Below are 17172 nucleotides of genomic sequence, written 5' to 3' on the forward strand. Positions count from 1 at the left end.
CCAAACGCACATATGGCACATATTATATTATTGTTGAGAAAAGCCATGTTGGTTAGCTAACTTGTTTTTTGAAATCCATATACAAATTTGTTTTTAAAATATGCGTAATGTGCTATCACATGTTAGATAAGAATAAACATTCTTAGGCATATTTTTTCCTCTTGTTCGTATTATCAGAAAATTGATCCATGCATGTTGTCAAAGGCCGTCAACATTAGGACGCTACTTTTTTTTTTTTAATTCATCAATATTAATTTATATAGTTTAGTTTATTAGAGTTATTAGTAGGTCTGCATGTTATGCAACCCCTAGACAATTTTTAATATCCGAAATTGGTAAGATGACGAAGTAAAGTACTGTAGTAGTTATATATTTGTTGGTTAGGTATCTAATTTTGCTTAGTGTGATAATTATATTGATTCCTTCTTCTTCTTTTTTTAATTAGAGCGTGACGTAAAAGCTTCTGCATGCTCCTAAACATCATGTAAAATAATCGTATGATGGACCCAGAAATTAACTTTAGAAGTAATATTGTTAAATAAATTTGGAAATTATTTGTATATATTATACATATAAAATTGAGCAAAATAATTTTTTTTTGTGGGGGCACTTGCCCCCTCTATGTTGTGTGTAGGTCCGTCCACGGTATTGATATTGCAATCTCAATTTAAATGTATATCAATATTATTGTTGTCAAATTTTCAAATTGACTATTGAGTTTATCATTTTTTTTACATTTTTAACTTAAAAAATTATGTCAATTTAATTATAATAAATTCAAACTAGATGCTAATTCAGTTATATTTGCAAGTTGGCTTTTTGAATTTATTGTTTTTATATTTCTACCTTATAAAATTGGGTCAACTTGCTCATAAACTTAAACTAGATATAAATTTGGTTAAACTCACTAAAGTTGCTGATCCTTTACCCAATTAAACAAGTTAAGTGCATGTTGTAAATGTATAGAACTCAATGCATAAAAGTGATAGGACCTGGTTCAAATAAAAACAAAACTCAAAAAGAAAAAAAACTAATATTACTAAAAAAAATAAGAACTACAAAAAATAAGAGCCTGTTTGGTATCAGTTTTCATTTTTTTTTCATTTTTTGTTTTTAAAAGCTGTTTTGGAATGTAGTTTTAAAAACTGTTTTTTTTAAAATAAAAAATAAAAAAATATGTTTAGTTGTGTTAATTTAAAAAATATTTTTATAATTAAAAATTGATCGACAGTAATAGTCGCTTGTGACTTATGATAGTAATTAGTTAATATGACTAAAGTTTTCAATGATCAAATATAATATATTTTGAAAATTTAAAAAATAAAATGAAAACAATTTTAAGACATTTCAATTTTTTGTTTTAAAAAACAAAAAAAGATAATAGTTTTGAAAACAATTAATATTTTATGTTTTTAGAAATCAAACAAGCCCTTGTTACCATATTTTGAAATCTCTATTTTGAACATAATAATTTATTAACATTAGATGAATTTAATTTTAATTAATTATAATTTTTATATATTTAAATTAAATTATGATTATATCTTATATTTTAATTATTTAATAAAATACTTTTAATAGGTTTATAGAGATAAATTATTATGAGTTTAATATCCAAGTTTATATTTTTATTATGAATTTACTTAAATTCATGAGTTGAACAATCTTTCTCAGCATTAACAATTAATATTAATAATTATATAATGGCTTAAAGAAACTAAACACGTCGTCAGTTAAGTAGATAAGTTGGCATTGTAAAGGCCCAATATTATTGAAATGAAGAGGTACATGACACATGACACATTAATTATCACATAACATGATAGATGATACACGCAGGACACAACAATGTAACAAAACCAGATGGACACACATTAATAAGATTTTGGGAATAATTAATAACAAACATGCTAAAACATCATCAAGCTCAAGAATCCTGAGCTGATGGCATCCGAAGTAGCTTGCCGTGGCAATAGTCGACGGTGGCATACAGAGTATAAGGCTTTTCATCTTTAGCTAGCCATCGGTTCACCAAGAAATCCACCGTAGTAGATATGGTTGGGCCATTGACAGCAATTTTAACGTAGTCCAAGTACCACCCTGGACTACCCCCGGAGCCGTCGGACGTGACGGTGATGTAGCAAGGGTGGAGGCAAACTTGCTGGCCTTTGAACAAGTCAAGGTGGCCCTGCTCAAAGTAGTCATGACTAGTTCCCATGATGCCCCAATCTTCGAGGTTGTTCAATTTAAAGTCAGTGCCACGAACGTCCTTTACATAGAGGCTGATCTTGGAGTCTGTTCCTGCCTTTTTACGATCTCCTGTTTGAACGCTTATCACATACGTGCACTGAGCCTCCTGCATGCATGCAAGAGTCCCATTTGGATCAACATGACCATATATGCATACTCCCTCAAATCCCAAAGATAAGCATCTTTTAATAATAATTCATATACCAGCAAAATTCTTATTTTCATGAAAATATATATATATATATATATATTGTTCCCTCAGTGATAATAGGTTATATTCCTTGAATTTAAGCCAAGGTGCTTGTATCTTCTTGATATTTTGAAACCCTTTCATATTAATATATATATATATATATATTATTGTCCTCTTTTTATCCTTAATTCTAATTTATGACAAGTGAGAAGAACGACATAATAAATTCACATAGAGAAGAATCTAAGCTAATAAATACAAATGGTAAAATGGGAGGAAAAGCTTGCAAGTACTAAATTACTTATATTCTAGAACAAGATTAGTTGAGAAAAAAATTCTTATATTTTGGACTACAATATGTATGTATGTATGTATGTAAGTATTTGACTCTTATAGTCTTATTTATGAATAATTTCTAACATATTTCACTAAAATCAAGAAAAATCTTAAAACTTTAGTAAATACACATAAGTAATAAACTTTCTCTTTCCAACATTTAATGGAAGATAAAATAAAAAAATTGTGATAAAAAGTTAATAATAAGACTTAAAAAAAAAGAAGTATCCTATCTCAGTCCCATAAATAGGTTGGGAAAATGGAGTAAATAGATACAGAGACACAACCAAGGTACGTAGAAGAAAAGCTTAAGTAAGATGATGGGTGAAACTAATAAATAATATATAATGGATCAAGAGCTAGAATGGAGTAACTCACAGATGCAGCGATTGCAGCGAGAGTGATGAGTAAGAGTAGAAAAAGAAGAGAAGAGAATGCAACTTTGAAAGCCATTTGTTTAGCTTGTGGCGGTATGTACTGATGAAACAACCTATGAACCTATAATGCCTTTATATAGATATGAGTTTCACTCTTCTGTCATCATCTTATATGAAGCACGTGGAAACCATTTTTTGTCTTTCAAAATATAAAAAGCCAATTGTTGTCCTAAAAAAATAGTGACCGCGATTTTGTAAGTTTTATAATAAATGATTCTAAAACAATGAAAAATGTGTTATTTTCATTATTAAGTTAACTATTGCTATGATTTAACAAAAAATTATTATTTTTATTCTGTCACTCAGTATTATAAGAAACGTGTTCGCTCAAATTAATCCAAATCATCGTTGTGTGAAATTGTTATTACTAACGGTGACTTCACAAGTAGCTCAAGGATGTCTTTGGCTTATTTATTTAATACAACTATTTATTTTAGAACTCGAACTTGAGATTATAAGATAAGTTAATTTAACTCCCTCAATTAGTTGAACTAAGAAACTATCAATTTTAACAATTTTTATAATTATTTGCCAGTACAATTTTAAAAAGAAAATAATAATTTCTTAACACCATCAATGAATACTCTAAAATGTTTTAATAATTTTTTTAAATCATTAGGATTTTTCATATCAAATTAAAATTAATACCAATTTGTTTTGAAAGTTGATATCCACAATATATGGGTCTAGAAGTATACTTTTTGTATCATTTTATTTTGAATAATAGGTGGTTGTGCAAGTCGACTGGTGAGGGGATTGATATATCCAACTTAGTCAGAGTCTTGAGTTCAAGCCTTGAATATGTAGTAATGATTAAATTCTCATTGAAAGGTATGCCTGTTAAAGAAGTATCCTCAATTGCCGTCCAAATTAATTTAAATAAAAAATATTGAATACCTGAATTCACGAAAAAAAAATGTTTGATGTGAGTGAAGGAGAGTGAGTATGGGCTATGGCCTTGATGCTGTTTGAAGTCGCCCACTGTGGTCCCGTGTTGGGGACCACTGGTTTGTGTATACTTACTTCCTTTTAATGTTCTAAATATACGTGAAGGAGATGATAAAAAAAATATAATAATAATAATAATAATAATAATAATAATAATAATAATAGGTCCACATACCTGCATTTTGGTTTTAGTCTCTAATTTTATTTTGTTGTTTTCAATTGTTTCAATTTGACAACATTAGTTCATGTTGTTTTAAAAATGCACATGAAGGCATAAGTTGACACCGATTGAGTTAATTTTGTTGACTTATACTTAACTCTACGAACCTCATTGTCGAAATGTATTTAATCATATGCGTTCACCTCCCACATTCTATTTAATACAAATACACCATGAAGCTTTTTTTACTCCCTTATCTTTATTTTTAATCATAACTAATCAATTTATCTCTATGTCAGTATAAGGGCTAACAGTGTTACAATAAAATTGATTTCATCAGTTTCAGCTCATAGTCGTTATGTGAATTTTTGAAAATTATAGGGATTAAAGTTTCAAATAGATCAAATTAAAGGGACTCAAAACAACAAAATAAAATTATAGACACTAAAAATAAAACACAATCAACATATAAAGATCTACTGTTTTATTTTGCCAAAAAGAAAGGAAAATCCTTTGTAGCACCTTAATTGTGAAAAAGGAGCCAAGCATTCTGAATTTTTTCTGAAGTTCCTTGACATCACATTAGAAAATAAGATTGAAGGAGAAAAGATGGATTGTATGATTTTTAATGGAAGGGGTTCTTTGTTATAATGCCGTGGATTTATAGTGATGTGTTAGGTTAGTGACAATTTTACCTATTGTAATGTTATTGTGTGGACCACTAAAAAGATATTAAAAGACTTGTGATGTAATTTTATTAATAATTTAATATATTCTGATTTTTTTATTAAATTAATGCTTTATTTCTCACATACATCTGCATGTATTTTTGTGCGTTCGTGCATGTAAAAATTTTTAAATTAATTATTATATCAATAGTTCGACCGCCAGTCTAATTGGTTGAATTATGAAAACCTAATCAACTAATTTTTTTTTAATTTGACATCCGGTCTGCTTTTTATAATTAGCATAAGGGTGAAATGAAAAAAAAAATTGCTAGCACTAATGTTACTTTTATTTTAGAATAAGATTAGCTAGGATAAAAAATGCTTATATTTTATCCTTGGCTCTAATTCTGATCTCCTGTTTGAACACTAATAAAATACGGGCACTGGTCCTCTTGCATGCATGTAGTCCCGTTTGGATGATAGGATCAACGGGCACTGATCCTCATGCGTGAATGTAGTCCCGTTTGGATTAATAGTATATCTGGCTAGAATAGAATGATGGCATACTCTTTCCCAATTGTAATATAAGTCATTTTTTAAAAATTTTATTTAATCTAAAATATGAAATATTGAATAAGTATTTTTTTTCAATTACACCCTTATTTTATTAAGTAATTAATGAAAAATTCAAATATTATATGTATTACACTCAGGGGGCACGATTGAAAATACGTGAGAATTTTTAGAAAATCAAAATTTAAACCAACATTTTTTTAAAAAATAAATTAGTTAATAATAACTTATATTATAATTCATAGAGCACATAAATATACTCTCTCTGATGCAAAATATAAGCATCTTCTAACAATACTATGCATATATACCAACAAAATCCTTATTCTAATGAAAACATATATTGTTTTTTATTTTTTACCCTTGGTTTTAATTTATAATAAGTGAGAAGAAGACCATAATATATAAATTCACATACACAATATTCTAGGTTAATAAATACAAATGGTAAGATGAGAAATTTTTCTAAGTTATTTATATTTTAGAGCAAGATTAGTTGGGAGAACATGCTTACATATATTTTGGACTAGAGAGTGTATATATATATTTTTATAAGTCACTTTTAACTTTTTTCATCAAAATAAAAAAATTAAAATTTATTAATTTGTCTAAAAATTTAATAAATTTTGTAACTTCAACTGATTGATTCAACACTGTCTTCACTCTCCAGTCTTTTGTCTATTACTCTTCATGTGACAGCGACCTACTGCGATGAATGTCTTCACTACTTTTCACTCGACCTTTCAATCTGAAAACAACCTTTTTTGAGTCTTTCTTCTTCGTCTTCCTTTGTATCTATAGTTTACTTTGAATCTAAAACTCTAAGGGACTGATTGGTTTTTGTTTTTTTAAAAAATAGTTTTTTTTAAATCAAACTTTGTTTGATTGAGTGTTTTGAATCTAATTGTTTTCAAAACTATTATTATTTTTTCCTTAAAAAAATGGAAACATCTGAAGGCTGTTTTCATTTTATTTTTCTTATTTTTTAAATACATGATATTTTATTAATAAAAATTATATTTACCTTGATCAACAATTATTATAAGTCACCACCATTAACTACCAGTGACCATCACTATATATCAATTAATTTTTTAATTTTAAAACTGTTTTTAAATTAACACTACCAAACATATTTTCTTTTTATTTTGCTTTGAAAAAAACAGTTTTAAGAACTATATTGCAAAAGCATTTTTAAAAATAAAAATGAGAAAAAAAAACAAAAAGGTCCTAAATATGTAAGATGGTTGCCATGAAGCCCGTGCATCTTTGGCACCTGGGAGATAATTAAAATTAGGTCATATTCGAACAGCGTATAAATATATTATTTTTCTGTTCATGTGCTAAACATGAGTTAAGCGATATATATGATATAATCTTATATAACCCATCATGCTTGTCTGTTATAAATGTTTTATTTTGTTAATGGAAGGGGTTCTTTGTTATAATGTCGTGGATTTATAGTGATGTGATAGGTTATTGGCAATTTTACATATTGCAATGTTATTGTGTGGACAACTAAAAGATATTAAAAGACTTGTGATGTAACTGTATTCATATTTTAACATATTATGATTTTTTTTATCAAATTAATATTATTTCTCATGTATATGTGTATATTTTTGTGTGTGTTCTTGCATATAAATATTATTTTTTATTTAATTATTATGTTAATACTTTGATTATTGATCTAACTGGATGAACCGCAAGAACACATTGTTTTTTAAAATACTGTTTAAAGTCATTTTAGCATTATTAATCACTTCTCTCAAGCTTTCTCCCTCTACATTCACACAAAATAAGAGTTACAGATAGGTTAAGCAGATATGCCAGAAAAAGCCATGTTGGTTAGCCAACTTGTTTTTTAAAATTCATAAATAAAAATATGTTTTTACACTTTGTGTAATGTGCTGTGTATCACATGTTAATTAGATAAGAAAAAACATGCTTAGGCATATGTTTTCCTCTTGTTCGTATTATTAGAAAATTGATCCATGCATGTTACCAAAGGCCGTTAACATTAGGACGCTACTTTGTCTTTTAAAAAATTCATCAATATTATATAGTTTAGTTTATTAGATTTATTAGTAGGTGCTCATGTTATGCAACCCCTAGACAATTTTTAATATCCGAAATTGGTAAGATGATGATGCAAAATACTGTAATAGTTATTGGTTAGGTATCTAATTTTGGACTATATATATTAGTGAGATAATTATATTGATTACCTTTTTTTTCTCTTAATTAGAGCATGACGTCAAAGCTTCTGCAAGCTACTAAAAATCATGTATAATAATCCTATATGACGGACCCAGAAATTAATTTTAACTAAAAATCATGTATAATAATCATGTTAAATAAATTTGGAAATTATTTTTTTAGATTATACACATAAATTTGAGCAAAATGAAATTTTTTGGTGGGGTCACTTCTCCCCTCTATGTTGTGTGTTGGTCCATCCCTGGTATTGATATTGCAATATCAATTTAAATGGATATCAGTTTGACTATTGTCAAGCTCTCAAATTCACTTGAATTTATAATTTTTATATTTCTAACTCACAAAATCATATCAATTTAATTATAATAAAAACTTAGTTATATTTGCAAGTTGGCTCTCTAAGTTTATCATTTTTACTTTATAAAATTGGATCAACTCACTTATAAATTTTTCAAACTACATACAAACTTGGTTAAACTCACTAAAATTGTTGATTTGTTACCAAGTTGAGCAAATTAAGTATATATTGTATGTGTGTAATACTCGATTTATAAAAGTACACTACTACAAAAATGAGAATATTTGATGATTGTTTTACCCTATAAATGATAGTTATTAACCGTCATATATAAAGTCATCCTTTATAGGGGCATTGCAATTCAAACTATTATTTTGCCTGAATTGTCATAGAGATTTAAATGAAATCTTGTCTTCTTCCTCTTCTTCTTTTATTTTGTTGGCATCATCCTTGTAAATGTTTTCAAATAAAAACTCTTTGAACATCTTCTTCTTAAGCGGAGGTTGAGAACGAAAGCAAGAAGATTAGAGAAATTGATACGTTGTGGATACCACAAGTTTGAAAATAAATAATGTTTGGTCAAAACTGACGGGAAGGTGTTGGATGATCCATTTTTTATAGTTGATAATTTTTTCCACCACTAGATAATAAAAGCTATCCAATGCTCCTTAAAAAATAGTTTATGACTAGATTTATACCTTTATTTGTTGAAGTAGAATGCCACATGTCATTATTAGTCAAAATTTTGTGAGCCCCACATGAAAAATTAATGTCTGTCAAATAAAAATTAAAAGAGGCAGCTGGATGTTCTGTTTTTGAAAATTGAGAATTTATTTCACACTACCTCATAATATAGGCTATCCAATGCACCTAAAAAAAATAGTTGGTGGCCAAATTTACATATTTACCCAATACACAATCAAGCTTTTTTACTCTCTTGTCTTTTATTTTTAATCCTACCTAATCAATTTATTTTCATATCAGCATATTTTTATCATATCAGCAAAAGTTGCCCAAGTTACAACAAAATTAACTTCATAAGTGTCAACTCATGTTGTTATATACATTTTTTAACACTGCATATAGATAAAACTAAAAAGACTTAGAACAATGAAATAAAACTATAGGGACTAAAAACAAAACACAATTAAAGTATAAAAACTACTATTATATTTTCTCAAAAAAAAGGGAAAAATTTGTTGTAGCACCTTAATTGTGAAAAAGGATCCAAGCATTCTGAATTTATTCTGAAATCCCTGATGTCACACAAAAAAAAAAGATTGAAAGAGAAAAGATGAAAATAACCCTTTCGAATTTCATCTGATAGAAATATTATTTTGACAAGTATGCATATGGAGAATCACAAGTAAAACAATAAGGATAGAGAATCACAACAATAAGGATCTATAAATGTGGAAGAGGGGAGGACCCTTGACCTAAAAATGTGAAATTTAGGATATTACCATAAAACTTTTACAATTTATAATAATTGTACGAGAGAATTATATTTAGTTCTTCCATGACAAAGTTAAATACTAAAAAATCTATTAATAACACAGCATAACAAAATAATAAAAATTTTAGTTGCCATTTTGTTATACAAATACTCTTAGAATTTCACTAATTCTTTGTAAATCAAAATATAGAAGAATTATAACTTATCATAATTTGTTAATAAATTATTACTTTGTTTTTTTTTTTGCCCAAAATAAATTATTACTTGTTATCGTTGAGAAGACGTGGTGCGACGAAGGCTTCAAACTTTCGCGTTAACTCCGTAGCACCACATTGAAAGATGGGAAAATGATAACAAAGACCACTAAAATAAGTATATCTCACATGAGGATCATAAAATATTTTACAGTCTCTCTCTCCCCATTAAAAAAATAGAGAAAGTGACAATAAAAATCTTTTAAATTTTATAAATGACAATCTAATATCTCAAAATACTATAATTTCACTGAAATTTTTAGATACCTCTTTATCAATAAATTTTAAATTAAAAAAATAATTTTACTCTCAATGAAAAGTTGTGATTTCTTATTCATTTCTTATAATTTTTTGAATAAAAATTGTGATTATTTAAACAAAAGTTTTTAATGAAGTTTATCATTTTAAAAACTTATTTTTTAATAATAGAAATCACAACTTTTATTATATAAATTGCAAGAGTCGAACAAAAAATTACAACTTGTCAAATATAATTTTTGTTATTGAAAAAAGTTGTGATTGAGACTTGTTATTTTTAGTAAGGATAAAATAATCCTTTTACTTTAAAATTTATTAACACAGAGGTTCTTAGAGACCTGATTGAAATTGTAGCATTTTGATGAATCAAATTGTCATTGTATAATTGAAAGGATTTTATTGTTATTTTTTTAAAAAAGCAGTATTGGGTAAGATGGTGAAAAATGTTAAGCATTCTGAATCTTTCAAGCTATAATTAATATCTAAAAATATCCTTAATTAAGAATATAATTAATAAAAAAATTTAATTGAGACGTCTTATTAATTGAAAGGCGGTTATGGTATGAGAACTGCTATCATGTTAGTCAAAATCACCCTTTGTGGTGGCGACGTGGTGATTCTTATAGCAGTTTTAAGAATCTCTACTAGTAATAAAGATGGAGAAAATTACTGTAATAATGAAATTCGGCTTCAAAAATATGAACATTCCCTTTGTATCGGTTCCTATAAAACCATTACTAGTGGCAGACCCACATGCATTTGAGGCTGGGCAATTGCCCCCCTCAATTTTGTGATACATCTTGTAAAATATGGATTGCGTTTTAATTTTTTTCCCACTAATATGTTAGTTCTGAACCTGCTAATTGAGAGAGGAACAAAGGAAGAGGAAGAAAGGAGAGAGATGACAGTCACTTAGATTTAGGTAAGAGTTAAAGTGCAAAATTCATTAGAGGGAAGAGGAAGTATAATGGATATATAACTTTAAATTTAAAATATTAGAGGATTGAAGTTGACAATGAAATCATGAAAATTTGGAACGGTGGGTAGTGAGAGAGGATTGAGATGTAAAAATAATTTAAATATTATGAATGATTATTTTTTATTGAGACTTTTATTTGAAATTGTCTAATTCTTATATTTTAGTGGAATCATTTGTGTTTTTTTAATTTTTTTTATATTTTTACTATAATCATTTATATAGTTTAGAATAATTTTGATTTTTATATATTCAATGTGTTATTTGTTTTTTTAGCAAATCAAGTTGCTATATGTGGTAAGGATTTCATTATTATTTAAACAAGTAAATAATAATCCATGTTCCATGTCTTGTGCAAAATGAGGTGAGGCTCTTGAGATGTCATTCATTCTTTTTTTATTATACAAATCAAAGGCGAACGCCCTAGGCTACAAATGTTTTCCAATAATATTATCATCTTTAAACTTAAAGTACATTCTTCATATGCTATATGGAGTTAAAAACAAGCTTAATATGTTATCTTTGATGTTTGGATACAATACTTTGTTAATAGTTATAGACTTTATATTTGATATTAATCAATGATTTTGATGGGTTGGTTGTAAACTCTTTACTATTTTCCTATCTCTTGAATTGAAGTGCAAGTTAGATACGTTTACTTACATTGTTTTAAAAAATAAATCTTAATTACTATATATTTTATATTGGTACGTACTCATTTGTTGATTGAAATCAGATGCCTAGTTGAATATGAGATAAACTAAGCATTTTATACTTGTTCTTATTGTTGTCTCTTGTTTTTCCTTTGTAATGAGTAATAACAGTACTCTAAACCCAAATTAACTTCCGTTGGTTTGGGTCTATTTTGTAAATAGTATAATCTTATCAAACCCATCATGCTTGTCCGTTATAAATGTTTTATTTTGCTAGCGATAAGCTATTTGGAATCAAATTTGTTTAAGTTGATGTACTGCATGATTTTTAATAGAAGGGGTTCTTTAATTTGTTATAATGTCGTGGATAGTGATGTGTTAGGTTATTGACAATTTTACTTATTGTAATAATGTCATTGAGTGGACAACTAAATATGATATTAAAAGATTTGTGATGTAACTGTGTTAATAATTTAAGATATTGTGATTTTTTTAATCAAGTTAATGTTTTATTTCTCACATGTATGCTTTTTCGTATGTTGGTGCATGCAAATATTGTTTTTTTATTTAATTATTATGTCAACTGGTTGAATGCCACTCTAACTGAACCATGAGATGTGATCGCTGACTTTTTCAATTAAACGTTTGATTTGATTTTTAAAACATTGTTTAAAAGAATTTTGGCATTATTAATCACTTCTCTCAAGCTTTCTCTCTCTACATTAATTCACACAAAACAAGAGTTGCGCATAGGTTAAGTAGATATGCCAACGCACATATTGCACGTATTATTTTAAATTTGTTTTTAAAATGTGTGTAATGTGCTACCACACGTTATTTAGATAAGAATAAACATTCTTAGGCATATTTTTTTTCTATTGTTCATGTTATTAGATAATTGATACATGCATGTTGTCAATTAAGGCCGTCAGCATTAGGATGTTACTTTGTTTTTTTTTTTAATTCATCAATATTATAGAGTTTAGTTTGTTGAAGTTATTAGTAGGCGCTCATATTATGCAACCCCTAGACAATTTTTAATATCTGGAATTGGTAAGATGATAGTGTAAAGTGTATAAAGTTATTAATTAATTAGTTGTTTAGATATCTAATTTTGGACTATATTAGTGAGATAATTATATTGATTCCATCTCTTTCTTTGTTTTAACTAGCACATGACGTAAAAGCTGCTGCCGGCTACTAAACATCATGTAAAATAATCCCGTATTGATATTACAATCTCAATTTTATGTGGTGATAGATATGGATATCCAACAATATTCAATCTTAATTTAATTTATTTTGGCCAGCGAATCTTATTTTAATTGCAGCAATTTAACAATTACACTTCCGGACAATTCAATAGGTACGTGATATTTAATTCTTTATTAAGCATAAACAATAGACATGCTGGTAATTAAGGACAAACCGACAGAGTTTTCCAATGCTTTCTTGAATTCAAATTTTGAAAAATGATTCCAAAAATTAAATTAATTTTGTAAACATATAAATATTTTAATTGATACTTGACATTTGACAGAAATAGGACCGAAAGTAGGTTAAAATAAGGAATCTACAACTTAATTTATTTTAAACCAAAGGGTGAACAAAACTAAATCAAAATCAAAAATTGAATAGAACCAAATTTGGTTTTTTCTTTATAACTTTTTGGCTTAAACGGTTCAATTTGATCTGAAGAGGAAGAAACCATACAGACTAAACAAACCAAAATAAACAATATTTATTTTTGTTTTTTATAAAGATTATTTTTTGTTTTAAATTTATATTGAGATGAGATGAGCACCTTAAGCCCATAAGTCTAAAATATTTAATACCACTTAATGAAAGGCCCCATTAACTAGAAGCCCAGAAGAAGCCATTACCCCAAAACATCTAATTAAACCTAAGCCTCAAACATGAGAAGGTCTTTCATCTTCTACCTCACACCTCAGCCTCCAATTTCCACGCCCAAGCGATCAAGCTTCTTCCCCACATTGCCATTCTCTCCTTCAACCATCATGGTAGTCAAACACTCCCTCATACTTTCTCAGTTTTCCCTAGTTGTCACTACTCTCTCCCTCTCCTATGCTGTGTTTATTCTTCTCTTTCTCTTCAAGGTTTTTGTCATCGCGTTGATTCTCACTTGCTATAATAGCAATAATTTTGCAGGCTTGATGCTCGTTGCTGCTTCTTTTCCTCTCCTCTCATCTTTCATTGTCTTATTTTGCTTACATTTTTCAATTCCATTTTCACTTTATTTTGCCAGCGTCTCATTATTTTATATGCATTTTGCAACAATCGACTTAGAAAACTAAACCAAACCATCTTATTTCAATTCGGTCATGATTCGGTTGATAAATACAGTTCGGTGCAGTTTGGTCTTTAAAATGTATCACTCAATTGATTGGTTTTGGCAAATTTGACACCGAATTGATCATATAAAACCAATACTCACCCCTATTTAAGCTTGACCTGTCCATACTTTCACAAAGCATAGCCTACAAGTTTAATAGGCTAGCTTGTTAACGTAAATATTATATATTTGAGATCCGTCATGTATGTAATAATATATATATATATATATATAAAAATAATTATTTGGCAAAGAAAGACTTTGTAGCCATAATAAACACCTCTATAGCATTATCCTTTTCTTGACTTTATAGTTGACATTTGTGAATTTCTATAGAGTTTATCTTTTTAAGAAAGAAAGAAAAGTTTTTATATTTTACAAAAAAATAAAATGAGAAAAAAATATTAAAAAAACTTCATAAAAATTCACAAATCTCACAAATCCCGCTTTATATTTTCACGCAATTTCTTAGAGGATATATACTCTTCATCCAATGTTGGCAATCATTATTGACCCCTCGTCCAGGTCAAACCAGACTACTTCTTATACGTAAAGAAATTAAACGTGATCGCGCAAGAAGATAAGTTAGTACCGTAAAAGCCCATTAATATTTTCTGAATTAAAAATTATTTTTATCTTTAAATATACACGAAAAGGCATATATGTCTCTAAATTTAATCATGAGTTAATTTTATTCTTTAATTTTGAAGATTTTCTCCGTTATCACCCTACAGTTTTCTCACAATTAGTGGCCCCATAGATTTTAATAATTTTTAATTACAAATATTTGTGTTAAGGGGTAAAATGACCCTTTTAATAGAAGTTGAGAGGCAAAAATGACCTTTAACCTGATAAAAAATATTAAAAAATAGTGAGACCCACTGATGGTTAATGGATGTTAAGTGTTTTTAATATCAGGATAATGATGGAGTGAATATTTAAAGTTGAAGGACAGAATTGACTCATAGTTGAATTTGGAGGCATTTGTAACCTCCCGTGTACAGTTTAGAAATAAAAATAACTCTTAACTTTTATTTTTTTAATATATAATGGCAAGTATTGAGCTTGAGAAAAGAAATTAGAACACAAAATTGACAAAGAAAAGACAATTGGCTAAGTTCCAATCCATGCTTGTCTTCAATATAAGGTGAGGTGTTCATGGGACAGGATCGGACACTCTTGACTTGTGTCACGTCCCAAAAAATAATTGAGACTAAATTTTTATTCCTTGTTCCATCCCATCCTTAAAGTTATCCTGTTCTGATAGAAATCAGAATGAGATCAGGATGACTCACTATTACAAGTGATCTTTAGACTATAAGATCAACAACAATAAATAAGATAGGCACAACGTCACGTCATTATTTTTCTTTAGTTGAGATATGTTAAGCTATTGACTCTTTTGAAAATAAAGCAAGAAATACGATATAAATAAAAGTTATTAAATAGATAAGTACGAGAATAAATTGTATTAATATAATTAATATATTATAAAAAATATTACCATAGACTACTTACTCTGTATCATTAAAATTATCAATATAAAAAATTAATTTTAAATAAAAATTGCATGTATTGAAATTATAATTAATATATTTAATGTATAATTTTTAAAATAAATAATATATATGTGTATATATGTACTGTTTGGGACGTCTCAAGAGCAACCTGTGTCCTATCCCATCGTAAATCCCCTTCCCGTCCTGTCTTATAAAATTCTATCTTAATTATTGTTGGATAGAAATGGGATCCATCCTAATATGATCGAGATAGAATCAAGCCAATTAAAATTGGTACAAGTTGAATATCCCTAATGTCAAGCGTGGCAGTAAATAAGAGGTTGATTCCATTGCCGTCAAAGTGAGCCTTCCTGGCAAGGATATCTCTTTGAACATATCTAATGTGAAACATCCTAATCTGAATAAATTAAATTCCTTATCTCAATAGTTTCGATCCCTTATCTGATTTACATTAAATAAAGAGTTATTTTCCTACTGGTGCATAATTGTTTCTCCTCGAGATGAGTCCCTCTATCGGCCTCCACTGCTCGAGGCTTTTTCCTTGTCTTTCTGAACATTCTGACCCATCTCGCTCTCTCCCTCTCTCTTCGTTTTGCCTACTTTAGTCGAAGTTTCCCCTCTTGTATGCTCACTCCAATTTAATCTATAGAGATATTTTAAAAAAATTATGTAATTTCATTTATAAGTTTTTGTGAGACTTTTTAAATAATATTTAGAAAGTATTTTAAAAATTATCCTTCATAAAAAAAAATAATATGACATCATTTCATGAATTTATTATATAAAGACATATTTAAAATTCTATACACTTTTATTTTTTATATTTTTCTATATTAATATTGATGAGGTCGATAAAAATAAATTGTAAAGAGTATTAGGAGAGAAAACCTTGGGTAGTTGACTTTCTAACACTTTTTCAGAATGGGTTTGGGTGCTCATTACTGTAATAAGATCTGAATGGTCCAGATTTAAAACATTATTATATATTATATTTATTAACATAAAAATATATAACAATTTAAAATAATTTTACTAATTTTTTTATTTTAATATGATCTAGATTTATTTTAGAGGATCCAACTTAATATTAAATTTTTTATAATTCATATATATTTTATATAGGTCAAATTAACATCAGATTAAATAAGAACTATACAGAATACATCTAGATAGTTAATATATAATAATTATAAAAATTTAAATATTAAATTTGATCCTTTAAATTAAATCTAAATTATATTAAAATAAAAAAATTATTAAAATTATTTTAAAATTTTTATTTTAATAAAAATAAAAATATATAATAATCATTTAAATCTGACCAAACATATTAAAATTTAAATGGTTTAAATTTTACCACAGTGATTAACACTATGGCGAGCACCCAAACCGGGTCCCACCTTTAGTCTGTAAACATGAAACCTCTTTCTTAGTACAGTAAGCAATAGGGCATTGTTCCATGGTTGACACCAGTCATTAAATTCATACAGGGAAATAAGTACTTCTGGGTACAATAACTTCATTTGCTTTACCTCCTCTAATGGTTCAGGCATTGTCCGTGACTTTTTCAGAAGGTCAGATGAGAGTTCATCTACTTCCATTCCTGCATCGTTATTTGC

At 27.8% G+C, this 17172-nt stretch overlaps 1 protein-coding gene across 1 annotated transcript; it reads right to left on the reverse strand.

Moving 5' to 3' along the window:
• Positions 1-1733: 1733 nt before the first annotated feature.
• Positions 1734-3246, reverse strand: LOC129319884 (PLAT domain-containing protein 1-like). The gene is made up of 2 exons (XM_054964980.1): positions 3158-3246; positions 1734-2356 (listed from the first exon to the last, which is right to left on the reverse strand). The coding sequence occupies exons 1-2, from the start codon at positions 3230-3232 to the stop codon at positions 1928-1930; spliced, it is 504 nt and encodes a 167-aa protein (XP_054820955.1). The 5' UTR covers positions 3233-3246; the 3' UTR covers positions 1734-1927.
• Positions 3247-17172: the final 13926 nt, after the last annotated feature.

The sequence above is a fragment of the Prosopis cineraria genome, unplaced genomic scaffold, assembly GCF_029017545.1.
Source record: "Prosopis cineraria cultivar Desert tree isolate PC_DT_omini unplaced genomic scaffold, ASM2901754v1 PC9, whole genome shotgun sequence".
Classification (NCBI taxonomy): Eukaryota; Viridiplantae; Streptophyta; class Magnoliopsida; order Fabales; family Fabaceae; genus Prosopis; species Prosopis cineraria.